At 36.7% G+C, this 22,509-nt stretch overlaps 1 protein-coding gene across 3 annotated transcripts in view; it reads left to right on the forward strand.

Moving 5' to 3' along the window:
* KAT6A (lysine acetyltransferase 6A) overlaps nt 1–22,509 on the forward strand; it is a 112,608-nt gene that overhangs the window by 37,546 nt on the left and 52,553 nt on the right. For all 3 annotated transcript variants that reach the window (XM_032329403.1, XM_032329405.1, XM_032329404.1), the window contains one exon: nt 19,621–19,729. In XM_032329403.1, coding sequence (XP_032185294.1) covers nt 19,621–19,729 — 109 coding nt within the window. The remainder of the gene's footprint in view (nt 1–19,620; nt 19,730–22,509) is intronic.

Here is a 22,509-nt window from a genome sequence, read left to right on the forward strand (position 1 = left end):
CCTGAAGACTATATTTTGTGTGTGTAAACTACATCAGTGTAGAACAAGGTTGTTTGTAACTTCTGATTTCGGGGCACCTGGGTGGCTCAGCCATTAAGTGTCTACCTTTGGCTCAGGTCATGATCCCAGGGTCAAGCCCCGCATTGGGCTCCCTGTTCTGCGGGAAGCCTGCTTCTTCCTCTCCCACTCCCCCTGTTTGTGTTTCTTCTCTCCTTGTTTCTCTGTCAAATGAATAAATAAGATCTTAAAAAAAAAAAACTCTCCTGATTTCAACACACGATATTTCCTGTTTGTTTCTTATGACACATTCTTAGGGGGCAGATTGTATGCTATTTTTGGAGATGCAGCATTTTGATCTTGAAAAAGCATTTTGGTTTTTAGACTAGAGAAGATTGAGGAATAGATTGAGTGGTTTCTCAGGTTAAATAAATGCTCAGGGTCTGTATTTTCATGTATTGCATTTGGTAATAGTAACTTATATAATATGTCATGGGATTGGAATGTCCATTTATAGAAACTGCTAGTCTTGACTATTTCTATGAGCTATGAATTTTAATCTCTATTTTTATATTCCATTTACAGTTTCGGTTTCAGTATTACTATTGTGTATGTACACACAGGAGTGCTAAGAATAGCAAACTGTCCTACTACAGACAAGATTTACGTTTCTTAGGTACCTAAACTGTTTCTTAAAATTCATTTTCGTTCCATATACTCATTGGCAAAGTGTCATCGGGTATTCATAAGGTAATTGTTAATTGACAGGATACTTTTGCTTCTCAGGAGTATTATTGGTTTGTTTCTGTGGTAGCATATGCTTGTAGTTGGGATGGACCAGACCAGCTGAGTCTTTTTTGAAGAATACTGGTTGTTTCCCCACGGGGTTAGAATACCTTCCTGCCTCTGTCCTTCCCCCAAGAACTGAAATCAATTTCAGAAGAGAGTCTCTGCTTGTGAATCAAGACTTTAATTATAGGCTTTCTTGTTTCGAAAGGCAGTTTCCTTTTTCTGCAGTTGTTCTTTGGGTGGAGTGCATGTGCGCATGCGCACGTGTGTGTGTGTGTGCACGCGCGCGTGCGCGCACGCGTGCATGTGCGTGCGAGTGTCTGCTTGTAGCATTTGGATCTGTGCAGCACGTTGGCTTTCTAGACATCCTTTGTATAGTAACAGCATGTGCGGAGGGGCTGGCAGCCCGTAAAACAGTTTTTTCTCCTCTTTCCCCTCCTCTCAACCTCACTCCCTCCCTAGATCTGGTGACATTACATAGATAAATGTGCTGGCTAGGAAAACAGCAGAAGGAATTGAATGTCTGCCAAAAATTTGCAGCATGAAACCAAACCAGCCTCGCTTTCCTGATCTCTTATTGTGTGTGCGCAGGCTACACTTGTCAGGGCTTTCCTTGTTGAGCGTTACGTCACTGTGTTCTCCACCCTCATTATACTGTCTTTTCTTTTGAAAAGCTACTGTCCTCAGGCTTCAAACTTGTTAAACACTTAAGGCTTTATTTATACTGTTATGGTGGTAGTACTGAAGATGAAATATATTTAAGTCTCAAAGAGAAATTTTAATTTGATGTAATATCGACTTAGGGTGTATGTGTATACATGTGCACGTATGTGTTTCTGGGCAGTATTAGGATAGTGTGGAGAAGATAAGGTACTGGTAACTACCTGAAATTATTATTACATTGCTTTTAAAAAATCTTTCTGTTCTTCAGGAAGAGACATTTTCTCAAAGGACTTTGACGGTAGCTTAGAGAGGTATTGATTTTTAACTGTTAATCAGCATTGCAAATAGACATTTCTAGAACAAAAGTGATTTCATTTATTTAATGTATGTTGAATTAAAGAAGATAATATGAGATCTTTAAATTTGGAGTTCTTATTTTCAAGACTGCTGGTAATGTTGAGTATCTAGACAATGTCTGATTTCAGAGAAAAAAATTACTTTCTATTCTTTGATTTGGTGAGACTGCTTAAATCCAGGTCTAAAGAAAAGGTGTTGGCTATTAATTAAAGCTTTATATAGCTCTTAAAAAAATAAGATGGCATCCTACTTCCTTTTTTCTGAATCTTTTAGACTTATAGTTTAGCAGAACATAAATTTGAATAAGCTCATTTGGTTGCCTTTCACTACAGTATTCTCATTGCATTTGTTCCTTATCGTGTGCTACTCTGTATTGCAGTGTATTTTTAATGCATATGTTTTATTTTTACAATTAGGTTGTAAGACCCAGCAGCAGGGAACCAGTTTTTGTTGCATCTTGTTCTCTGGCATCTGACTCAGTGTCCTTATGTATAAGAGATAGTATGGATAATTATATGTGGAGATAATATTGAGGATGAGAGTAGGGTGAGGTGATTTCATTAGCTGACTTAGTCATCTAGGGCTTAAAAACAGAATACCATAGACTGGGTGGCTTAAAAAAATAAGGATTTTTTTTCTTCTCACAGTTCTGGAGGCTGGAAGTCCAAGATCAGGGTGCTAGCATGATTGATTTCTCCTGAGCCATCTCTCCTTGTTTTGCAGCTGGCTTCCTTTTTGCTGTGTTTCATATGACTTTTTCTCTGGGCACATAAATGCATGCCGCTGTCCCCCCTTTCCTTCTCTTGTATTATACCGGAACTCTTAAGATTAGGGCCCCCACCCTTGGGACCTCACTTAACTTAATTATTCCTTAAAAGACCTGTCTCCAGATACAGTCACATTAAGGGTTAGGGCTTCAGCCCAAGAATTCTGGGGTGGGCGGAGGGGGGGATAGAGTTCAGTCCATAACACTGCCCTGAATATAGAGATGCCAAATAATTGAACTATCAGATAACATATCAGTCATGTTATGGTAAGGAGAACAGAAAGTATGAGAGAGTGTAGTCCAGGGAATTGATAAAGCAGAGGTTGAGAGAAGTGACAAACAAATGGGAACACTGAAGTGACACAGGTAGTAACTTCCTTAAGCAGCTACCACCTCTAGAGCTGGAGGGAAAAAAGGAGACTGGGGTTATTAGGACCTAGAGGCTTAGAGAAGGGGTCCCATGGAGCTTGGATTCACATTTTTGAGGAGGTCTCCCTGCTTGATTGCTATTAAAACCTTACAGAGGGGTCCCAAAGGTTGAGATGCAGGCCTCCAAAAGGATTTGTTGCTCTGCTACTCCTGGTACTTCTGAGGGAGCATGATGAGGCTGCTTCTGGGAGAAATCCATCTTCTGTCGGAAGCCAAAGTCTGTGAGCAACTGCTGTTGCTGGGAAAAAGGACCCATGCTAGGGTGGCACTGGCAGGAAGAGTAGAAGGGTCCATTTTTTTGTCACTTCACTTTCTTTCTTTTTCTTTTTTTTTCATATTTACTTTCTTGTATCCTTCTAGTGTTCCCTGTCGGTGGAGCCTAATGGAAAGGTGGCTGACAGAGAAGAAATGACATATGCATTCTGAGCCTAGCACCACAAAGCAGAGTAAGGGCAAGCTTGGAATTGAAACAACAGCTTCATAGCTGGCACAGATATTATTGGTGGGAGTACAGCCTTAGAGAGGCAATATGTGTCAAAAGTCTTAGAAATGTGTAAATCTTTTGATCCAGCAATTCCAGTTCAAGAAATACATCCTAAGGAAATAATCCAAAAAGTGAGCAAAGATGTATGTACAGGGGTGTTTGATTATAGTATTCAGTGTGATAAAAAATTAGAAGTATTGAATATTTATCAATATGGGATTGGCTAAATATCTTACAACAGGTAGTGAAATGTTATATGGCCATTAGAAAGATGATGCTGACTTGGATTTGTTGATGTGGAAATAAATTTAACAAATGTAGTTTGGACCTACTTTGTGTTTTGTTTTGATTTTAAACTGTATGTAGGAAAAGCTGAGAACTGGGGCATCTGGGAGGCTCAGTCACTAAGCATCTGCCTTCAGATTAGGTCACGATCACAGGGTCCTTGGATGGAGTCCTGCTTTGGGCTCCCTGCTTGATGGGAAGCCAGCTTCTCCCTCTTCCACTCCCCCTGCTTATGTTTCCTCTCTCTTGTCTCTCTCAAATAAATAAATAAATATCTTAAAAAAAGAAAGAAAGAAAAGCTGAAAACAGTATACATAAGAAGAGAGCACAGTCCTAGGTGGAAGAGTACGGGCTTTGGAGTCAGACAGCATAGGGTTAGTAAGTAGGTTCCACTACTTTTTATGATCTTGGGTAAATTAGTCTTTCTGGGCATCTGTTTTCTCATCTGGTGATAATAGTACATAACCCATAGGGCAGTTGTTAGGTCTAAAAGTGTTAATATTTGTAAAGCATGTATAACTGCTTCAACTGCTTCTTAATGTTAGTTTTGTTACAGGGGAGGAAGAGAAAGCTTAGGAGAGGAGTTTACTGTCTTTTTTCCCTTTCTTTTCTTTTTTTTTTTTAATTGGGGTCCACACCCAGCATGGAGCCCAATGTGGGGCTGGAACTCATGATCCTGAGATTGAGACCTAAGCTGAGATCAAGAGTTGGAACTCAACCGACTGAACCATCCAGGCATCCCTAATTATCTAATTTTTAAGGAGAGAATATCATGATTTTATAATTAGGATAACTAGTAAAGCTTTTCTCTTATAACTGAAAACGATGAAGCTGGCAAAGATGCATTGAGTATTCTTGGCTTACTTTTTGAAGTCCTAGAACTAACTTCAGGATGCTTTATAGGTAGGATAGCACTTTCCACTGCAGCCTCGATGCAGCTGACAGCTAAGGCTTGTCTTTTGACAAGCTCCTTTATTCTTGTGGGGAAACATCATTTTTTTCTCAGGTCCCTACAAATGCTCAGGGACTTGAATTATTATAGTGCTTCTGACTAGGTTCCTGAGGCCTCCATCTTACTTTTGCCTTGGTTCCTTGGGTAGGTTCCTTCTGCTCTGCTTAGAACCAAACTACTGCTATGACTAATGCTCTTCTTTGAAGAAGGTAGGAGAATCTGGTCAGTTTTGTATACATAAGTTTAAATTCTGCTGCCCCATGTTGTTAGTAAATAGTAATCACTGCTTACCAGTAATGTAAACTCAACACTTTCCATCTATAGTCTGTCTGTCTTTCTTTTTTAAAATGAATTTATCTGTAGGTTGTTTACTTCGGCATCACATATACCGAAATTGAGTAACCGAGTCGAAACTGTTTAGTGTATTGGACTTAGGGTACCTGACTTTGAGTAACTTCAGTCACTTTTACTGGCCATTATAGCTTTTTTTTTTTTTTTAAGATTTTTCTTTATTAATTTAAAGAGGGAGCTCAGGCAGAGGGAGTAGCAGGCAGAGGGAGAGGGAGAAGCAGGCTCCCTGCTGAACAGGGAGCCCCAATGTGGGGCTCAATCCCAGGACCCTGGGATCGTGATCTGAGCTGAAGGTAGACGCTTAACTGACTTAGCCACCCAGGCACCTCATTATGGCTTTTGAAATGATTTTTATCTTTGGTAAAATTAGTGTACAGTTGACCATTGAACACAGGTTTCAGCTGTGCAGATCCACTTATATGTGATTTTTTGACAAATATAGTATGGTTGTATAAACATTTTCTTTTCCTTATGATTTTCCTTTTTTTTTTTTTTTTTAAAGATTTTATTTTTAAGTAATCTCTACATGTAGCATGGGGCTCAAACTCCCAACCCTGAGATCAGGAGTTACCTGCTCCACTGACTGAGCAGCCAGACATCTCTGCTTGTGGTTTTCTTAATAAGATTTTCTTTTCTTTAGCTTATTTTATTGTAAGAATACAGTATATAATATAGATACACAAAATACGTGTTAATTGACTGTTCCTGTTATTGGAGAGACTTCCAGTCAATACTGGGCTATTAGTAATTAAGGTTTTGGGGAATCAAAAGTTATAAACACACAGATTTTTGACTTGGGAAGGGGGTGGTCAGTGCCCCTAACTCCCGTATTCAAGTGTCAAATGTCTAATGTTTTTTGAAGATCCCTTCTAGTTCCAAACACCATGATTCTGATAGTAGCAGAACACTGCATATACTATCAGATATGTATAAGTTACTATTTTTGATAGGTCTTAAAGAAAATAATGCTGTATGCCAATTTGTTCAACCAGTTACTTATTTTAGACCAAAGTTTGGCCAGAATAAATGCCTGTGGTTGTAGTTTCTTAAAAATGCAGTGAATGGGAAAGTCTTGTTGAACATTTTGCTGCTTCTAAACCATCACTTTTATATATCTTATATATATTTATATTTTATGTGTTTTAAGCATATATAGGGTGGGTAGGTTATGGATAGCTGGGAGGGTGTGGGCTATGGTGAGTGCTGTGAAATATGTAAGCCTGATGATCCACATACCTGTACCCCTGGAGCAAATAATACATTATATATTAATAAAAGTAATTAAAATGTTGCAGTGGTTCCTTAACAAAGATAAGCTTTAAAGGAGAGATAAAATTTTGAAAGGGGATATAAGAAATCAGCATTTATTAGATGCTTTTTACACTTGAATCACACTCCCATAACTTTATCCTATTTAATCTTTATGGTAAGTTAAAAAGAAAGGTAGGTATGTTGTACCATTCTGCACCAAAGAGGCTAACTAACTTGGGCAAAGTGAAGCCATAAGTGGCAGAACTTATTCTGTCTCTGAGCTCTGCAGAGTTGATTCCTAGTGGCAGGGATACAAAGTACTTTGAGGCCCAGGGTAAAACCTGGAGAAAAAGCGTAAAATGTGATCTCTCAAGACAAGTGAATAGATTGGGAGTAGAGAAAGATAGTGTGAGAAAAGTAGTTTGATATATATGATGGAAGTAATTGAACACCAAGCTATAGGAGTTGGCATTTAGGATATATGCTGTGTAAGTTTTGAGCCAGGATGGTAGCTAGATTTTAAAAACAGTATTTTATGGTGATTAATCTGAAAGCAATGTGCAAGGAAAAAAAAAATCAAAGACTACAGTGAGTCAGTTCTTGTAGAAGATTGCATATGGTGATGTGACTCTGAATTAGGAAAGAGCCATAGGGGATATAAAACAAACTAAAATAGAAAGTAAAGGACCACAAAGGAAAGGAGAAGCAGTAATAACTTGGCAGTATGTTATTTGGATGAATAAAGACAATGATACATCACTGACAAACGAAGTGGAGCTTTCAAAGAACTGATGAATATGTGAAAGAAAGAACTCTGCAGTTTCTTAGCATAGAACTTAAACTCAGCAAATATGCACATTGTTATTTTTTATGTCACCCCTGATTAGGAAAAAGAAAATTGTTATAGTATCTTGATAGATGACTGCTTTCTCATTTAAATTTACAGTGGACTGTATACATGGTAAAAGTGTAAGCTGAAATTGATCATTACTGATCTAATTATATCACTAATAATCTCATTGTGTCTAATTGTACAAGTCATTGAATGAACTCATCAAAATAAAAATTCAATTTAGTACCTCTACTAAAACTTTGTAATGGCTAATGGTTATGTTGGAACTGATTAGAATTATACAGGGTTACCTTATTATAGACTATTAATAATAAAAAATAGACTCTTTTCCAGGCCACTCATATTGTTTTAATATTATATGTATTTTGCAACTATATACTTTTGAGGAAAAGATGATCTAAAAAATGTTTAATAAGCAACCATGGAGTGTTTGATTGTGTATGGAATGCTGACAAATTTGGAGAGATTAAATCCTACCCAAGGACAGATCCTGTGAAGATTATTGCATCTTGGAGGAGAAGCTTTGAGTAAGAATTGATAAACCTTTTTAGAGCTAAGCATGATTTTGTTGTATTTCAAGTTCAGTAAATGCTTATTTAGTATATACAGTGTACAAGGTGTACTTAAGAGGTCTAGGGTGATTTCTGCTTTCTTAGTACTGTCTTTTGGAAAAGATCAAGAAAAACTAAATTCTAAACTGTCAGAAAGGATTTGGGAGGAGCAGGAAGAGTTCATGCAAGGCCATTATTAGTGAAAGCATGAACTAGATAAAACCGAGAGGAGGGCTTGCCGGAAGAGAACACTGTATTAGGATATTCAGCCTTCTCAACATAGTACAAGTACCTTCTCACAAACCATTCGTTTCCTAAAGTGAGTTAGTTCAATGCGCCTGTTTGTTTGCCTTATTATGTCGGAAAAAAGTACTTGTGCAGTTACCTTCTCAAAAGACTTTTAAATTTTTTGGTGTGTAAGGGGGTAATGTGAATAGTATTTAATTGTTCTCTAATAATTTTGCGTGGATTTTATTTTGTATTTACTGACATTTGTAAGTGCTTTGAAAATATTAGTACTGCTGCTTTTTTATCTTAATCACATTTTTATGTTCTGTTACAATGCGTAACAAATATCTACCAGATTTCTTATGCTTTGGATGGTATTTTGATAACCTCCTAATAATTTGTTTTCCTTGTGCTCAGCCATTGAACACCATTTTGATTTCTTCCACTATATCATGCCTAAGAATAATTTTCTCCTTTCTAACCTCCTCTTTATCCTTTGGGTATTTATTATGTACAATAGAGCCATTACTGTAGCTTTATTATACATAATAGAGTATTTCGGCAGTAGATATTATCAACTAGTAAATGATATCTCAGCTGAAAATTATTAATGTTACAAGTTCTGTGAAATAAATATTCATTGAAAAAAATTAACTTGGCAGTTAAATTTACTTTACTTGATTGTAATGTGGGAGAATTAAGGGGGAGGATAAACAAATACCTTGGAACCACTAGAAGAATTCAAAGGTAGGCGAGGTGGTAGATTGAAAAATAAGGAAGTGAGTTAGGTGGGTAGATTTGAGAGGAGCTTTTGTTGTTTCATGCAGGGTAACATGGCTGGATCAGATACATAGCAGTCAGAAAGAGGTTTTAGTTTATGACTGAGCAGTGCTTTAGATATAGATTTTAATTGTTAGACTTATCTTACAAGAAAAATATTAAGGTATAAGGGTGAGCTGTTTTATATAATGAGATTAAAAGATGAAACCAACTTCAGTGTGGGAGCAGTGAGAATAAAATGGCTAACATTTAAATTCAGTAGCCAGAATTTGTGATTAGTAATTAAAACTTTCTTCATTTGAGGGGGATTGAAGCTGTATTGCTAAGTCTGATTAATTACTGTAGTCAGGGTTAACATAATAAAGGGTTCCACAGGAACAGTTAAAAGATAGTGGTTTTTAAGATGAAGACAGATTAGAAGTAGTTGCTTCTCATTGTGTGAGTTTTGACCTGTTACTTAAATCATATGATCTGTGAGACTGAAACATATCACTTAATTTTTTAGTTCAGTTTTTAAAAATTGTAAAAATAACAGAATTTACCATGCTAAACACTTTTCAGTGTATAATTCAGTGGCATTATATATATCACAGTGCTTCGAAACCATTACCACTATCCATTTCCAGAATTTTATCATCTTCTCAGAGTCTGTACTCATTAAGCAATAACTTACCCATTCTTCCTTTCTTCCAGCTTCTGGTAACCTCTGTTCTACATTCAGCCTGTATGCATTTAACTACTTGTAAAAAATCAAAATCAAGATTTTGATTTTTTTAAAAAAATGAGTTGCAGTAATTATAGATGAATATGTTTTTAATAATGTTTTTATAATTTTTTAAATAATTTTTTAAAGGCTTTATTCATCTATTTGACAGACAGAGATCACAAGTCGGCAGAGAGGCAGGCAGAGAGAGAGAGGGGTTGGGGGGAAGCAGGCTCCCTGCAGAGCAGAGAGTCGGACATGGGGCTTGATCCCAGAACCCTGGGATCTGACCTGAGCCAAAGGCAGAGGCTTTAACCCACTGAGCCACCCAGGCACCCCTGTTTTTATACTTCTTTATAGAATTTTATATGTATATATGCATATGTATTAAGTCTAAGGAAGAATGATGTGACCGTTATTGCTTAGTGCATCTTTGGATGTTATAGGGAGTCTTATGTGAGTTATATACTTTCATATTCTTAATATTAGCTATGTTAATTTGTCTTAGTAATTTCCGGTGGCCATAAAACTTGAGAAAATTTGTAGCTTTTAAGAAATCACACATCTTTATTGGCTGATAGCTTATGAAATGATTTCTTAGAGGTTCCTGAAGTCGTAAATCTAAGTTTACATGTGCAGTTTTTTTCCCTTGAAAATTCTGGTGGTCATAAATTCTAGAACTACTCAGTTCAGTCTGGAGAAAACTAGAAATAATTACATAGAACAACACAGATTCTTTTTTTTTTTTTGAAACAGATTCTTGACTATTCTTTATGTCAGTGTTTAAGAACAGAGACAAGAAGATAAATTTGAGTTCCTCAGAAGATATTAGAAAGTGAAGACAGTAACAAGTGGATAATGGTTTCAAAAAAAATTAAAGACAAGTCTTTGGGGAAAATGAAAATTGGACTTTCAGATTGGAATGCCTTAGATGATACAGAAATTTTTAAGATAGTCTAAATGATTGTGTCTAAAAATTATTTTTTTCATAGTATAAATCTCATAGGAGAGATCATTGGGCAAAATTTTTGCTGTTTTTGGTTTTAAAAGCTATTTCCAAAAGCTCAAGTCAAATGCTACTCCACTGCTGTTTAGTTAGAAGAGTATCTACTATGCATTTGCCCCAATGCTGCCATCTGGTGATTATTATGAAGATCCCAGCATGGTGCTTAAGGCACCCTCAGGCAACAGATGACAAAAGGTGCAGTCTTAGTGCCTGCTACCACAAGTCTCGCCCCCTACTTTGGAGAAATTGAATGGAAGTGGGTTCCTGTGGCAGAAATTTTAAATTTAGTTATTGAGTCCATGAAATTACTTTGTGAGATTGCTTTGTAAACAGAGCATTCATATATTATTAAGATGCACACATCTTTATCAGGCTCCTGCAAACTCATTGCTCTAAAATAGTATTTTTATTATTATTTCTGGTTCTACAGGGTAGTTTAATTAAGGTATTGAGCACTTATTGGATGCATACTGTATGTTAGGCACTATTCTTACTGGGTTAGGACCATATAAATACACAATTACCTCTCTGACCCATCTTCTGTTGCTCTCTCCCTCTTACATTCTACACTAGCTAGAATAACTAACTAATAATAATACTAATAATAATTATAACTAACTAGTTAGGTTAGTACTATTCATGGTACTGGGAATACAGTCCTCAACAAACAGATGGAAATGAACCTTATAGAGTTTATATTTAGTGGGAGACAGAGTACACAATATGTTAATTAGTGAAAAGGGTTCAGGGGAAGAAATAAAGCAAAGAAGGGGGATATAAATTCTTGTTGTTGGCAAGTTGTTTTGAAATGTTCGATGCAGTGGTCAAGGAAAGCCTTGCTAATGCTGAGAAAGGGACTTTTGATTAAAGATTGGAAAGATCTAGGGAAGAGCATTGCAGAGAGATGGTAAGCAAATGCAAAGGCCCTGTGATTGGAACGTGTGACTTGCTCTATCTAGCAAGGAAGCCAGTGTAGAATGTAAGAGGGAGAGAGCTGTAGAAGATGGGTCAGAGAGGTAATTGGGTATTTATATGTGGGGGTGCAGATCACATGGGGCCTTGTAGTTCATTTGGCGTTGAATGTAGGGTGAAAACCACTGGATTGCATGGAGGATTTGGGGCAGCCCAGTGACGTGCTCTGATTTACCTTTTAACAGGTTTACTCTTGCTCCTGTGTTTAATGGTGTGTAAAGTCGTTTGCTACAAACTTTTTTTCTTGTTTTATTAGCTGTAGGAACAGGTTCACTTTATATAGATAGGAAAACAGTAAGCTATAAGACTATGCTTGGACAGGACTGGAACAGTGGTTTTATGGCATGTTGTATATCTCTACACAGGTTTTTAAAAACTGTATTCGTAAGTTACCAGTTGTTATTATATCTCTGTGATAGAGGAAAAATTGAAACCAGCTTGTAGAGTTTCACTTGGAAAATGTTAACGAAAGTCTCCACTGCCCTAGAATCACCCTAGTACATTTCAGGTTCAAATCTTACAGTGAACCCAATGTAGTTTTAGCCCTTTCTGACTTACTGTCCTGCTCATTAATATTTTGGGAATAAAAATGATCTGGAGTTGGAATTTTTTTATGCACCTAACAGAATTTAGGCACATTCTAAAACAAATCACACAATTACTGATTAGGTGTGCTGTTTGATCGGAGAAAAACTCATAGGTTTGTATTGTAAGCTAGATGATTTATTTAAGTCACTTTTTTTGGTTTGTAATCTTAACAGCTAAAATGACTAATCCTCAGAGTATTATTATTATTTCCCAAATTGCACTTTAAAAAATACCCTGAAATTATCAATATATAATTATTGCTAGTAGTAGTATTTTTCTGTGGATTCATTTTTGTTTTGGTAGCTGAAAAATTTATCATTTTTGTGCTTGGTTCTTTGATGCCAAAGAGTAAACATCTTCAGTGTGAAATGTTTAGGTTAAGGATGTTATAGTTGTGGTGCCCTATGTTACTGAAAACATCCTATGTAATTTGTGTCTGTTTGAATTAAAGTCTATATTTGACTTAACATATATTTTTTCAGCCTGATTTTCACTCTGGAACTATCAATACTGAATCACTAAATGATACCTGAAACTAGTATTACACATTGTATGTTAACTGTCTGAAATTTAAATAAAAACGTAAAAAAAATCAATACTATTAAAACTTAGGTAAGGTTAAAAAAAAACAACTTAGGTAAGGTTGTCATTAATTAGCATGTTGTTTTATATAGTGGGTAGGCAAGGTCTAATAGGACTGTGGTCATTTGATAAGTATCATAATAATTGAGTTAGACTGTCTACACAGGTCTAAGTGACAAGGCAGCCAGTTTGTGTAAATTGCTACCCTTCTCCCCTCAGCAGCTTCAATGAACAGATTTAAATGACCTTAGTTGTTTTGTTTTGGAATAGAAAAAAATCTGGCGATATGAAGCATTGATTGTATGTAGAAATATTAACAGCAGTAATGTTACAGAGAATATATGGGAATATATAGGGACAGTTTTGCTAAGGATTTCTTAGGTACGATTTTAAATAACATTTTCTGCCATTGGGAACTTTATTTTAGTTCCAGGTGATAAGGATGCGTATTTGAAAACCGATTACTACATAGTTTTAATTTTTGAAGACTGCATTTCCTATGCTGGAGAATAACAATAATTTGTTTTTCAGACTTTCTCTTTTCTTCATTTTGTATGTTGGCTTCCTTAAGTGTGATCTGATCTATCCCTGAAAGTAGCAGTAGATTAAGCAAGCACTTGCTGTTACTAATGTATGTTATTTATGGTAACTGAGTTTGAATTGTAATACAGTCCTGTTCTGCCCTTTAGTAGCAGCAGCAGCAGCAGCTGCTGCTAGATACTAGGTTTTGTTTTTTTGTTTTTTAAGATCTTATTTACTTGACAGAGCAAAGCAAAGGGAATGTCAGGGAGAGGGAGAAGCCGGCTCCCACCCAGCATGAGGGCTCATCCCAGAACCCCAAGGTCATGACCTGAGCCGAAGGCAGATGCTTAATTGACTGAACCACCACTGAGGCCCTGCTTTTTAGTTTCTTACTATAATGTAGGCTTCTCCATCTCCACCACAACTGCAGGTTACATAGGATTCTTTATCTGAACACAACTTATTCCTTTTTATTTTTTTTTTAAGATTGATTTATTTATTTGAGGGGCAGAGGGAGAGAGAATTTTTTTTTTGAAGATTTTTATTTATTCATTTGACAGAGATCACAAGTAGACAGAGAGGCTGGCAGTGGGGTGGTGGAGAGAGCAGGCTCCCCTCTGAGCAGAGAGCCCGGGGCTCGATCCCAGGACCCTGAGATCATGACCTGAGCTGAAGACAGAGGCTTTAACCTGCTGAGCCACCCAGGTGCGCGCCCACCGCCCCTTTTTTTAAAGATTAGGAGAGAGAATCTTAAGCAGACTCCCCACTGAGTTTGGAGCCCAGTATCAGGCTCTGTCGCATGAGTCTGAGATCATGACCAGACACTTAACTGACTGAACCATCAAGGCACCACCCCAACTTGTTCCTTTTTTAGCCAGACTGCTGAAGTAATATAATGTACTAAATGTGTGTGAAAGTGGTACCGCTAGTTTAGCACTAGTACATCATTACATGGAATTATGTCCGTATCCTACTAGTAGAGCTGCTTTTCCATTTTCATACCCTATTTTAAAAAGAGGGTGAGGTGGGGAGAGACCAAAGAAGAGTGAAAACATTCCTTGGTCTTCACTGCCTCTAAGATGATTTTTCTTCCTTTACTGAACAAATTCTTCAGATTTGAAGTTCTTCCCATCTACTAATACCATGATCTCTGCTTTTTTTAAAGTATGTGCTGGGTTTCTGTCATTTACCAGTGTTTTCTCTAAAACTTCAGAAAAGTTTTTGTTAAGCTTTCCTATTTTGGGGCACAGTCATCATTTTTACTGACTTGAACACATTTATATGATTTTTCTAAAATCATGCTCTCCCAAGTTCTTGGCTGCTTAATTTATTATCTTTAATTTTACTTTTCTCTGTAGTCAGAGTGTAAAGTCTATGAAAGTTGGGGCTTTAGCTGCCTTTTTCACGACTCTTCCCTCAAACGTCTATAGTAGTGCTAACTAAATATTAAAGAATTCATGCACATTTACGATTTGAAGTTTCCTTTGTTAGCTAAGACTTTATACTTTGGAAATCACAAATTCTAAAGTTTCACTGTGAACTCCAGTCTTCAGTTCTTTTACTTCCTACTGGACCTTTATTTTCAGTTTATCAGGATTCCCTTGGTACCTTAACTTCAGATACTTTTTGTAAGACCCCTTCTACTTATGATGTCTAGTCTCAACTTTGTGGCCCACCATTTTAGTTGATCCTTCTGGAACAGTGCAGCACTCTGACCTCTGTAGTAGGCTCCCCAAAACTTAACTAAACAGCCTACTGTTCATCTGAAGCTTTACCAATAACATAAACATAATTAATACATATTTTGTATGTTATAGTATTAATATACTTTATTCTTATAATTAAGTATGCTAGAGAAACAGAAATCTTACTAAGAAAATCATAGGGAAGATAAAATACACTTGCAGTAGTATACTGTAAAAAATCTGTAAGTGGACCTGGGTAGTTTAAACTGATGTTGTTCAAAGGTTGACTGTTTGCATTTGCATTCTAGTGGACTTCACTCTTGGGTTTGTCTCTTCAATGTACAGCTCTCTGATTTTGTCAGTCCAAGGCTTCAGAGATGGTAAGGAAAGTTGTATAACCATTTTGGTTGGAAAAACTACAAATAGAACTCTCCAATATTAGCCATATGGTTAAGGCTGATTGACAGTTTTATTTTCCATCACTAATTGATTCTCTTTCACTTCCACACAGAGACGTCCAGATTTTTTTTGCTCTCTGTAAATACCCAAACCCATACCTATCTACTTCAGTTTAAGCAAGTAATATTGTCTTCTGTTTTAGTGAAGAGATGGAGGCCTTGACAAGTGCATTGACTTTTCTCTCTTCTGTTTTGAATTTATTCTCTGTTATACACATTTTTTCTGATTGTTTCTTACCTGAAAAATGCGTATCCATCTTCCATTTTGATAGGGGGTGTTTTTGTTATCTTTGTTCTTGGACCCAGTCTATCTCACCTGTCAGTTTTCTCAGTCAGCACTTTTTTGTGCTGTATATATCCAATTCCTGCCCCCCTTTTGGCAGGCGATTTTTATTTCCTATTTTCCAGAAATAATAAGGCTGTCAGAAATAAGCACCCTCAACATTTCCCTTTCCCACCATCTCTCCTACCCAAAAAAAAAAGGCATCTACACCATCCTATACTATAAAGTCCCTTTATCTTTGCTTTAAAATGCATCCTTTTTTCTAAAACCAGTGTTACCCAGTAGGACTTTCTATAATGATGGTATTGTTCTATATTTGTGCTGTCCAGTACCATAATCACTAGCCACATGTGAATGTTGAGTACTTGAAAGGTAGCTAGTGCGACGGAGGAATTACATCTGTTTTTTTTTTTTTTTCAAGTTTAAATAGCCATGTGTTTTAGTGGTCACCATATTGAGCAGTGCAGCTTTAAACCTTATTATATAATATGTTCCTGTTATTTCTTTTTTCTTGAATCTCTTTGACCATGTCTGTCTTCTCTTCCACATTTAAATAGGTTTAGTCTTTCTCATCTTAAATACCTAGAACACATCAAAACCCATTGCCATTTTTTCAAGCTATCTTCTGTCTGCTCTCTTTCCTTTCATGGCAGTTTGTTGGTTCCTGTGAGTTTAGTTCTTACCCTGTCATTGAAAAAGGCGCACTGTTAGTGACATTTCCAGTTGTTGCTTAGTTGTACAATCCAGTAGATATTTTATTTTCCCAACATTGATTGTTGGTTGCTCTCTGTGTCTCGTAATTTTTGTGTCATCACTTCCTCTTGGTTCTGTTTTCCCTCAGAACCTTTGGTTCAGGTTAATATCTTGTCTTCACTAGTTGTTTCTTGTCCCTTCCCCTTCACCCCTGATGCTTCTAAATGTTGATATTCTTCTATCTTAGATTTTATCTCACTTCTTCACTCTCCTCCCCTTGTTCTCTGTCTGTTACTACAGCTTCACTCCTGCTTCTCACTAGGTGCTGTCAGCATGTTGCTGTCTTTTAAATCTCTCCAGCCTGTTCTTTCTTCTAAGTTCCAAACTGCAATGTCCAAGTCACTGTTGGTATTTCTTTCAGAATATTCCAGAGGTAACATTGTCCTCCTCTATAGATGTTCATTAGTTTACGTTTGACAACTCTAATTAAAACAAGCATACAGAAAAGTGCACAGATTATAAGTATGTACCTTAAATATTATTAACTTCCTTGAAAACACCATGCAGGTCAATAAAAAGAACATTACCAGCACCTCAGAAGTCCCTTTCCAATTCACTACCTCTTCCTTTCTCTCTAAAGATAACTGCTGTCTCAACTTGCGGTAATGTAGAACTGTTTTTGAACTTTACATAAGTAAGATGATATACTATGTATTCTTCCATATCTGTTCTCTCATTCAGTATTTTTGTGATAGTAATACAAGTTGTTGACTGTAATTTGTTTATATTCATTACAGTTCAGTATTCTACTGTATGGATATAACATAATTTATCTGTGTACCCATTGCTGGTTATTTGGGTAATTTTTGTTTGAGTAAATTTTATGAATAATGCTGTTCTGATCATGTTTGTGTATGTTTTATTGTATATATGTGTGTGTACTTCATTTGATGGATATATAGCAAGGAGTGGAAGTGCTGGGTCATATGATATGCCTGTGTTTAATTTTAGTAGTTTTCAGATTAGTTTTGTCAATTTATATTCTTGTCAGCAGTGTAAGAGTTCTGTTGTTCTACTTTCTTAACAGCATTACTATTGCCAGGCTTTATAGAATTCTAGCCGTTCTTGGAGATCTGCTTCCTTGATGGTTAATGAGGTTGAGCATCGTTTCTTATGTTCATTGGCCATTTATATATTATTCACGTATTTGCTGTTTTGAAGTGCCTTTTGAAGTTTTTTTGCCTACCTTTCTATTGAATTGTCTGTCTTCTCCATACTGATATGTAAGAGTTCAGTGTATATTCTGGATATAAGCCATTTGTTAGTTAAATATGCTGTTAATAGCTTCCATTTAGTGGCTTGCCTGTTCACTGAGAGAGCTTGCTTACTTGCAGTTTCTACTTCTCAATGAAGTCTTTCCTGACTTTACTCCCCTGTTCTTTTTCATAGTCCCCCCCCCCAATTTTATTTAAATTCTAGTTGGGAAATGATGTGGCAGTCTTTACCAGAATCACAATTATTAAGTCAACTTCCAGCTGTTCATCTCTCATTTAATCTCTTGGCTGAGGAATACTGTTGATTTGCTTGTGTTGGATATTATTGATATACCATCCAACTCTCTCAGTAATCCATTTTCCTTCCTAGGCAGTTTCCTCTAACAGCCACTTCAATATTTGTATTCTGACCTTAGGTCTCTTCTTTCTACCTGTTCTCCATGGGAGAACTCATCAACTTTGAAGGTCTTAATGCCATTTTGTAGGTATATGATTTCTAGATTTTCATTTCCAGACTAACCTTTCTCTTGAACTTCAGATCCCTGTATTGTAAAGTTGATGGACATTGCTACATGGATGCTCCATAGGTATTTTAAGCTCACTAAGTCCCAAACTGAGCTCATTCCATTCCTCCCAAGCTGGAATTCTGTATTTTGTTTGAACACCCCATCAGTGGGTCTCCCTGTCGAAATACCTCCAGAAGAACTTAAGTCTGGGAAACCTTCCCCTGACACACTTTTCTCCTGCTTGATTCCCTCCCTCTGTTGTTTCTTGTTGTAACCCTTCCATCATGGTAGTGATGGACATTTTATCTGTGTTCTCCAGTGGACTAAAAAAATCTCGAGGACTTTATATCTCTGTCCCACATAAATGGTTGAGATTTGACTGAGAGTGCCTCCAACTAAACACACCTAACATCAAACTTCGTATTTCTTTGTTTTTCTCCTGCTTTTCTTCTTGCAGATAACTTAACGGTTCACACCATCTTTTCATTAAGTCAGTCATATATAGTTAACTCATTTTCTTCTCTGTCATCTTCCATAGGTAGTTGGTCTCTAAGTCCATAGCTATTTTTTTCTGTTCCTGGTTTGTTTTTTCTTTCATAATCTTTGGTTCAGGTTAATATCGTGTCTTCACCAGACTATTGTAGTCATTGTTTAAATGTTCTACGTGTCTTTAGGTTTCCCCCCATTTTTCTTTGATATTGCTACTGAATTTTTTTTTTCAAATACAGGTGATCATCTTTTGATTCAATAGCCTTCTATTGTTCTCTTCCTGTGGGATAAAGTCCAGCTTCTTTGTAAGACATTCAGAGGCAATCTTCACAATCTGATGTATCTGCGCCCCCATAGTTATCACAGAAACCAGATCCTTTAAGCACTGGCTTTAGCAGACTGCACACCTAAGTTCGTCTTGTTTATTCTATATATACTGCCTTTCTCTTCATCCTGTGTGCTGTAGGGGAACATAGAAACCTAGGTTTCAACCCAGTTTTAACAGTTATTATCAGTTGTGCGTGGACAAACTTCTTAAGATCCCATAGCATAGTACTAGTACTTAATACGTGTTATCTTCTTCTTTCAACCCTTCTCCAAACCACAACTGACATTTCTTTCTCGTTTTTGTACAGAGCATTTCCTGTTTGCCTCTTTAGCACCTAACGTCCATCACTTTATGTGGTGCTTATTTATGCACATTCGTCACTTCTCCTTTGTGACATCACGTTTTAAGGACTGAGACTGTGATTTCTTATGCTTAATTCAGTTGAAATTTTTAACCCTAGATGAAGGATTTGCTTTGTTTAATACATACTGTGTCATTTAGTTTCTAAGTGACCAGTATAGTTGAGATAATGATTTTTTTGGACCAAAGTTGTCACTACAAGGACTGGTTGTAAAGGTCCAGCCAAGCAGGCTCTGTAGAAACTCGCTTACTAAAGAAAAACAAAAAACAAAACAAAAAACTCCCTTACTTAGTTGGAGATTTAGGAGCATGGTAACAGTTGTCTTAAGGTTATGTATAAACTCTCATAGGAATTTAAGACTGTAATTTTAATGTCTTTGTATTAATACTAAAAGAAAGTACTCGTACCTGAGTGAACTGTTTTTATCTTTATAGCCTGTTGCTGAACCAATCCCCATCTGTAGTTTCTGTCTTGGTACAAAAGAACAAAACCGAGAAAAGAAGCCGGAGGAACTCATCTCCTGTGCTGACTGTGGCAACAGTGGTATGTAATCCCCTGGATTCCTTCTGACATGTGTGGTCGGTCAAGAGGGAGGTGTATTTAACTGAGATGGTATCCTTGAGCCTTATAAAACTAATACTTTAATTTGATTCTGGTTTAAGGTAACTGAGATGAGCTTCTAGACAAGGGAGGGATTTAAATGTAATAGTTGAAATGTTTTATTCAGTTAATTTAAATCAGGTCTTAGTCTTTTTGTTTGTTTTTATAAAACTCTTTCCATAGATTATTTTTTCCTGTTGATCTTTATATTTGACTGTCAAACATCTGTTCAAATCACAGCAATCAGTTTGAAATTATTGCCGGTTTCTTTAATAATCACTACTTATTTTTCTTGATTTATGCATCAGGCTTTATGAATAGAGCCAGGATGATAAGAGATTTGTTTTTCTTGATAGAAACTTACATATTCACACTGGGAAATGGAATGTTGACACTGCAATTTAGTGAGCTCTGTGAAATCCTGGGCTCTAAAAACAGTTTTGCAAAGACTCTCCTGGTTTGTTAATTCCAGAGATATTCTTGGTCTGCAATTTCAGAACTTACAAGTTTTTTTAGGAAGGCCATATTAGTAAACCAACATTATACATTATCTTTGATCATTGGCTTAATTTTCATTGTTTTATACTGTAACAGTCATGATTTAGTTGAGAAACCAGAAACCACTCTAGATTATTCAAGAGGAAGGAAATTTAATACCAGGACCAGATGTTCGTGAAATTATTAGAAGGGTTGAAGAGGAAAGCTCTAAGCTGGGCTTTAAGGACTGATTCTGGAGTATCACAGAACTGATCCACCAGGAGAGTCACTTACATCTGCCTCCATTTGGAAGAGGTGGAAGCAGGAGGCTGCTGGAGGACTTTAGCTGAATTTGGATATTGAAAGGCTGAATTTGGCCAACATCACAATTACCTCTGGATAGCCATAAAGGTGAAGAGTGGAGGGGTATTGGCATTTTCATGACTTTATCGTTAGAAAACAGTACCAAGAGAAAAGTTGTCTTTGTTTCACTTCTCCTTTTCAAAAAATCACTCAGTACATATAGCTGGTAGAATTTAATTCATATCTAGAGCCTAGCTGCAAAGGAATCTAGGAAGTATACAGCTTTCAGGTTTTTGGTTTTTATTTACAGAAGGTTTTTGAAGGCAGCAGCAAGATATCTTGAGTGGTAGGTGACCATATCCAGCATAATATCACAAACCAAAATGAACTCTGGGTGGATTTTACAGTTAAATATAAACCATAAAATCATAAAATATTGGACAAAAATATAGTGACATATCCTACATTGCAGTGATTTCTGAACTGTTTTCGTAGAAGAACCCTTAAAAAATGATGTGGGACCCCAAGTATATGAAACAGATAAAAATAGGTCTGCTCCTGGTGAGGTGGGAATAAAATGGGGTGAGGGGAAGGGAGAGTTGGGTGATAGCCCTGCCTTGTAAATCATGTTATATTTGAGGTGGTCTCTGAGTTCTTTGCAATTTGAAAACAGTAGAGGAAACTTTTAAAGAACTATAGAATGAATAACCATTGGTTATCTGTTGCTTTAGAAATAACTCCAAAATGTAGCAGCTAAAAAAGCAACATTAAAATTCATGTTCCTGTTGATCATGAATTTGGGAGTGGCTTACCTGAGTGGTTTTGACTTAGTGATCCTTAGTGAGGTTGCAGTCAAGATTTTAACTGGCCCTCAGTTATCTGAAGGTTTCCATTCCATGATGACTGACTTACCTGGCTGGCAACTTCATGCTGCCTGTTGACAGGGAGCCTTAGTTCTTTGCCAGGCGGACTTCTTCATAGGGCTGCATGTGTGCCCACGGCATGACAGCTGGATTCCCCTAAGCAGGAATCTGAGAGAGAGAGAGAGCAAGGTGGTACCTATAATATCTTTTATTACCTAGCCTTAGACTGTCATTACAGCACACAGATCGGCCCTATTTAGTGTGGGAGGGAACTGTACAAGGTGTCAATTGGTATTTTTTCAGGAGGCAAGAATGTTTGGAGGGCAGCGGGACCTGGCTATTATAGTAGCCACGGAAGAAGACTATGGATATAGTCAAATATATGACAGTTGGTAACTTCCCAGACTGAGAACTAAAATACCCCAAATTTAAAAAAAAATTTAAAAATTGGGGAAAATAATTGCATTAACTATGGTAAAGGGGCAAATGCTATAAGTGTGAAGAGCATGTTTACATTTCCAGCACAAAGTCCAAAGGGCAGAGCCTACGAACAAGTAGTTTATATGAGAGAGTTAATTGTTGAACATACTAAGAAAACATTTTACCCAAGTAATAATAAGCATGCACACCAGTGCAGCATTGGAGTATCATTTTATAGCTTTGATAATAATAAAATTTGAACAGTAAGAGAACCCAGATCTAGAGCTGATGAAATTGTGATAAAACATTTGTACTTTGCTGGTAGCACTAGATATTTTATCAGAGGATTTGGAAACGTGTTTGGCAGTACATATCTGCTTCTCAAGCCACAGAAATGTTTTTTTCATCTTACCAACCCCACTTTCAGGAATTTATTTTAAGGAATTAATCTAAAAGGAAGAAATTCACTGTAGTGTTCTATTACGAGTAATAGTTTAAATAGTTAACAATAGGGAAATGGCCATGTAGGTTATAGGGTATCAACTCAATGGAATTACTCAGTTTAAGGAATATATATACAATGTTTACTTGACTAAACGGATGAAGAAAAGCAAAACAAAACTGTGCATACCTTATAATTAAAGCTGCGCAAGGGATTTT

Source organism: Mustela erminea, chromosome 21, assembly GCF_009829155.1.
Source record: "Mustela erminea isolate mMusErm1 chromosome 21, mMusErm1.Pri, whole genome shotgun sequence".
Lineage (NCBI taxonomy): Eukaryota > Metazoa > Chordata > Mammalia > Carnivora > Mustelidae > Mustela > Mustela erminea.